The sequence below is a fragment of the Chrysochloris asiatica genome, unplaced genomic scaffold (assembly GCF_000296735.1).
Source record: "Chrysochloris asiatica unplaced genomic scaffold, ChrAsi1.0 scaffold00025, whole genome shotgun sequence".
Classification (NCBI taxonomy): Eukaryota; Metazoa; Chordata; class Mammalia; order Afrosoricida; family Chrysochloridae; genus Chrysochloris; species Chrysochloris asiatica.
The window spans coordinates 978,793-984,445 of record NW_006408543.1 but is presented as its reverse complement, the minus strand read 5'-3'; the positions used below and the strand labels follow the sequence as shown (position 1 = coordinate 984,445).

The following is a 5,653-nucleotide window of genomic DNA, read 5'->3' as shown; positions in this document are numbered from 1 at the left end:
GTGAACTTTCGGCCGAGTTTGTCCCGGGGGCCGGCAGGGGCTGGGCATGCGGGCGGCGGCGGCATGGAGTTCCCGGGGCACGGCGGACGGCTGCTGGGCCGCCTGAGGCAGCAGCGCGAGCTGGGTTTCCTTTGCGACTGCACGGTACTGGTGGGCGACGCACGCTTCCCGGCCCACCGGGCCGTGCTGGCCGCCTGCAGTGTCTACTTCCATCTCTTCTACCGCGACCAGCCCGCGGGAGGCCGCGATGGCGTGCGGCTCAACGGCGACATCGTCACTGCGCCCGCCTTCGCGTGCCTCCTGGACTTCATGTACGAGGGCCGCCTGGACCTGCGCGGCCTGCCGGTGGAGGACGTGCTGGCCGCCGCCAGCTACCTGCACATGTACGATATCGTCAAGGTGTGCAAGGGCCGGCTGCGGGAGCCAGAGCGAGCCGCTCAGAAGGCCAGGGTCCCCGCGGTGGACGCCCACACCGACCACCCCCCACGAGCAGCTGGGCCACCTCCCTGGCACTGCCCTGGAGAGGTCGACCGGGCCCTGGACCTGTCGCTGAAGCCAAGCCCGCGGCCGGAGCCTGGGCGCCCACCGCGCGTGCTCCAGCCAGCTCCCTGCAGCCGCCCGCAGCCGCCCGGAACCCAGCCGCTGGTCAAGGCTGAGCAGGACTCGCTGTCGGAACATGAGGGCGGCAGCGGCCCCGAGAGCCCTCACAGCCCCCCACCGCCCCCCTGCGTGCCGGCCACTGAACGCCCGGCGGGGGTCCTGGAGCCGTTGCGGGGTGCGGACCTGGCGCCCGACGGGCCCCTCCGCATCTGCCCGCTGTGCAGCAAGCTCTTCCCCAGCGCCCACGTGCTGCAACTGCACCTGAGCGCACACTTCCGCGAGCGCGATGGGGCCCGCGCCCGGCTCTCCCCCGACGGCGCGGCGCCTACGTGCCCGCTGTGCGGAAAAGGTTTCTCGTGCACGTACACACTGAAGCGGCACGAGCGCACGCACTCGGGCGAGAAGCCCTACACATGCGCCCAGTGCGGCAAGAGCTTTCAGTACTCGCACAACCTGAGCCGCCACGCCGTGGTGCACACGCGCGAGAAGCCGCACGCCTGTCGCTGGTGCGAGCGTCGCTTCACGCAGTCTGGGGACCTCTACCGCCATGTCCGAAAGTTCCACTGTGGCCTCGTCAAGTCCCTGTTAGCGTGATGGTGTCCCGGAGGCAGAAGGGAAGGGACCAGCCCCCCACGGTGGGTCCCGGTGTGACCTCTGATGGACAGGCACCTGCACTCTGGGACCCACCCCCTGAGTTCACTGCGGAGAGGGCACCCCGTGGGTGCTGCTTCTACAAACTGTCCAGCCCTTCTCAGCCTGCTCTGAGGATGTCCAGCGGGCCCTGAGTGTGAAAGGTGGCATATGTTTCTTCCCTCCCGGCCTTTCCCCAGTAAGCACTGTAGAGCGCCTGGCACCACGCTAGGTGAAGGATGCGTGTGTCAGAAAAGTGGTTGTTGGAGTGAGTTTCCCATGGGCCCCCGGGGAGGGAGCAGCTTGCTCCTGGGTGGGTAGCTGTAGGAACCCCTGCCGCGGCAGCCCCAGGCACTTCCAGAGCCACCAAGGGCAACCGTACAGCTGGTGTTGGGGGGGGGAGGGGAGTGCAGACCCCGCGACCACCCTGTACTGTCACCAGCGGAGTCAGCTCAGTGCGTTGAGGACTCTAGGCAAGGAAGGCAGAGAGGGGTTTCCTGTCTTAGAGAGCATGCCATCCTGACCCAACAGTGACCGACCGAGAGAGCTGGGGTTTGGAGATGGATTCTCTTTAGCACCAGAAAACATTTCCTGAGGTTGCCAGATGGCTTCGGTGGCAATGAGCCATGCTACTTATCTGTCGCGTACCCTGAGCCTCAGGGGTGGGGCTGTGGCTGGCCTTGATGGTCACTGTTGGCTTGCCCACCCCTTTGAGTCCTAGGTAAGGGGTCTGGCTGACAGCTGTCCACCTTCACTGAGGGATGTGTGGGCTTGTGACTGCTCTGGTGACCTGTCTCACCGATACGGCTGGCTGCTTCCACCTGTGGTTGGGACAAGCTTCTGCTCAGGCCAAATCCCCCACATTTCCCAGTTTTCCACAGACCACCCAGAATATTTTTGTCATGATTGGAAGCAGCACTGTGGGCAGAGTCCTGGTAACTTGAAGCTATTTTCTCTTCTCCTGAGGAAACTTGAATGGTATTCATTAGTCAGCCAGATCAGGTGCGATGTGGCTCAGTGCCAGTGAGCCTGGCTCTCCTGGTGTGGTGGGAGGGCTGGTAGTGACGTGTGCGTGGTAGCCCCCTCTACCGTGGCTGTTCTGTCCGCAGCCCCCACTCCCACGAAGGGTCAGTGGGACTTTGCACGGGTTTCATGTGCATGTGTGTATGTATGAATCATACGTGAGTGAGTAGATGTGAGTTTGAATGCATGTGTGTGTGTCCCTGCAGGAAGGTGGGTCTGGACCCCGGTCACCGTCCCCCCAGTCCCACCCCTGATGTTTCTCAAGAAATTGAATTTGCTGCTGGGCTGGAAGCTGCCCTGAATTTCAACACTGGATTCAGCCTTGTGCACACTGTGAACCTGATAACCAAGAGTTCAGAGCACCCATGTGATTTAGGCACCGATTATATGTCGGGGGATGCAGATATGTTTTACCTGGGGCCTGCCCTGTCAGTCTTCTGGATTGGGCCACGGTGAGCCCAGAGACAGCTGCCCAGCCTGCATTGGGTTGGAGGTGCCATCTTACCTCTTCTACACTACTGATGGGAATAAAGACCACTCCAGGTGCACTCGTCTGCGAATTCCTGGGTGGGAGTGGGGACTTGGGCCAGTCAGTACCCAAATGTTTGCGGGAATGTGGACCCGTTGGGCCAGGACAGGGGGGCACCGGGTGTCCTGTCTCATATCTGGTGCCGCATGTGGGGCTTGCTGAGGGTGATGGCTGAGACTCCAGATCCTGGCGTCTGTCCCAGACTTGGAGTTGAGAGCAGGTGAGCCCCAGGGAGCAGGTACCTGTTAGGCTGTGGTGGGGAGGGAGATCTTGGGTCTGGGGCCTCGTGTTCTGGATTCTGGTGGCTGCAGAGGCCTGGATCCTTCTGCCATTCACCCTCCCCCGATTTTCCCAAAACAGCCCCAGTTCCCTCCTCGCTCTCTTCTTTGGCCACCCAGCACTCCCAGGCTTCAAGGGGATTGGATTTGGTTCATCTCTGGCCCCACTTGGGAGCATGGTGACTCTACATGATAAGCACTGGGCTACAAACCACAAGGTCCATGGTTCGAGCCCACCAGCTGCTCTAAGGCTTTCTGTTCCTGCAAACATTTAAAGCCTTAGAGACCCTATAGAGCAGGGGTGGGGAACCTTTATTCTGCCAAAACTTAGAACATATTCACAGGCCATGCAAAATTATCAACTTAAAAAGTAACCTGCTATATTTGGTCAAACATTTAATAATGTGATGGCTGGAGTCATGGGACCAGAAGGCTGGTGTGAACCGCAAGGTCGATAGTTCAACTCACCAGCCGCTCCTTGGAAACACTATAAGGGTCACTATGGGTAGGAACCGACTCAATAGCACTTAACAAAATGGTTTGAACTTCAGTGGCCTTGGCAGAGCCTGACAAAATGATTTTGCTGACCTTATTACAGTCCACTGCCTGCATCAGCATTACTACATCACCACCCACCACAGCCTCCATCACCACACAGCTGCTGGAAGCAGCCCTCCTCTCCTGACCCTAGTCACCTCCTTGGCCTGAAGGGTCACCAGGTCTTTGTCCCCTGGCCTGTCATCCTAACCAGGTCCTGTCTTCTCTGCACACCTCAGTGTTCTCACTCATAGAATGGGAATAATTGTAAACAGGTGCTGAAGGGTTGTGTGGCGCTGGTAGGGGGCGCCCAGTGATAAGTACATAGTCCACCACTAGGGGTCAGCAGCTGTTGTGGGGTGAATGGTGTCTCCCCCAGAAGACAGTCTGAACTTCCAACCTTAGTGGTTCTGCTGTGGTATGGCAGGTTAGTGACCCGGACTGCAATGTCAGGTTGAATGTCAAGGTCACCAGCTCCTCCTCAGAAACCCTATATAGGGTCACTATGGGTCAGTACTGACTCGATGGCACTTCACAACCTGAGTGGTGGACTGGTTGGAGAATGGGTCTTTGCAGATGTCATCAGTTAGCATGAAGCCACATTAGGGGGAGGGGGGTCCTGATTCCGTCTGAGGGGGCTGTTGTATAAGAGGAGCTGCCCTGTGAAGAGGCTTCCATGCTGGGGAACACACCTGGGGCCACCAGAAGCCAGGAGACAGACGAGCAGGGGGAGGCAGCCTGGCCTTGCTCACACTCAGCATTCTGTGGTGTGGGGTTCAGCATCTCCAGGAGGCTCACAAGAGCCATGCTGGCCCAGCTGGTGAGACCTGGTGGAAATGCCAATCACCCTGGAAGGAGGGCGTGAGGACCTCTAGCTGTCCTGGCTAAGACCACCCCCACCCCGAGGGGGAGGCAGGGACAGCTGGCTGGCAAGCTGTCGGTGGAAGTCAGTGGACTTGGGGCACGGGGGCTGCAGTGGGGGGCAGAGGCATACCCACCCCTGAGTTCGGTGGTCACTGACTTGACCTGTGGTTGGTGTGACAAAGTGTGATGCAGAGGCCTCAGGGGAGTGGACACTGACCTCGAATGCTGGCCACCAACTGGGCCCTCCAGCTGTGGCCTTCTGTCAGCGACAGGTGGTGGTCTCTTTGCCCACAGTGGGCACTCAGGGCACAGCTCCTGGCCATGTCCAGGCCAATCAGATGCAGGGTACCCACCCTGAGAGCCCCCCCCCACACACACATCTCTTATACCTCCATTTAGCTTGGTGTCTGCCAGCAGCCACACCCTCCAGGGCAGACCTGCTCCCTAGCTCCCGGCTGGCTCCTCTGACCAGTCTTTCCACCCCAGGCCCTCCTGCTGCCCTACAGGGTCTCCCGTCCCCCTGCCCCTCAAGCCAGGTTCAGGAAGGGCGGTGCAGACATCACTGTCCCCGTCTGTCCCTCTCACAGAACTCACGCTCCCGGGTCAATGCCCTTCGCTTTCCCTCCCAGTTGGTGTCTCCAGGCTCCCCCCTCCCCTAGTATTCTGCACCTGCTGGGGGCCCTGGCTTCACACTCCATCCTTATCTCCCCAGCACCAGTCTGTCCCCAAGACTTCTCCATAAGCTGTCCAAAGGCCATACATGCGACAGCCTCCTCCCGATGGACCTATCTGCCGGACCACCCCGGCCACCCGCTTCCGGGTCATCACTAATAGCACCACAGCCCTACTCCCAGCACAGGCTCCTGCTTTCCCTGCAAGCTGATCAAACAGCCTCCTGCCAGGGCCTGGATTGCCCGCCCGCCCTCAGCTTCCTTCCCTCTTTACTCAGCCCGTGCCTAGGAATGCAGTGACATTTGCTTCCTTTATTCCATCCAATTACTTGTTAAGTGTCATCGAGTCCATTCCAACTCATAGCAACCATATAGGGTTGGAGAAGAAAACACCTGAATTCATCTAAACGTGACCTTCACTGTGTTCACAGGCACCCCCCAGAAAAGGACAGGCAAGTGTCTCCACAGCACATATAACTGCTGAGCCTCACACAGGCACCCCCCAGAAAAGGACAGGCAAG

At 59.6% G+C, this 5,653-nt stretch overlaps 1 protein-coding gene across 1 annotated transcript; it reads left to right on the top strand.

The window, feature by feature from the left end:
• The first annotated feature begins 63 nt into the window (after positions 1–63).
• ZBTB42 (zinc finger and BTB domain containing 42) lies at positions 64–1,194 on the top strand. Its single transcript, XM_006839601.1, has one exon. The coding sequence runs from the start codon at positions 64–66 to the stop codon at positions 1,192–1,194; it is 1,131 nt and encodes a 376-aa protein (XP_006839664.1).
• The last annotated feature ends 4,459 nt before the right edge of the window (positions 1,195–5,653 follow it).

Bases quoted from the DNA above. Each gene is read 5' to 3' on its own strand.
- ZBTB42 (XM_006839601.1), top strand. From the start codon at position 64: ATGGAGTTCCCGGGGCACGGCGGACGGCTGCTGGGCCGCCTGAGGCAG.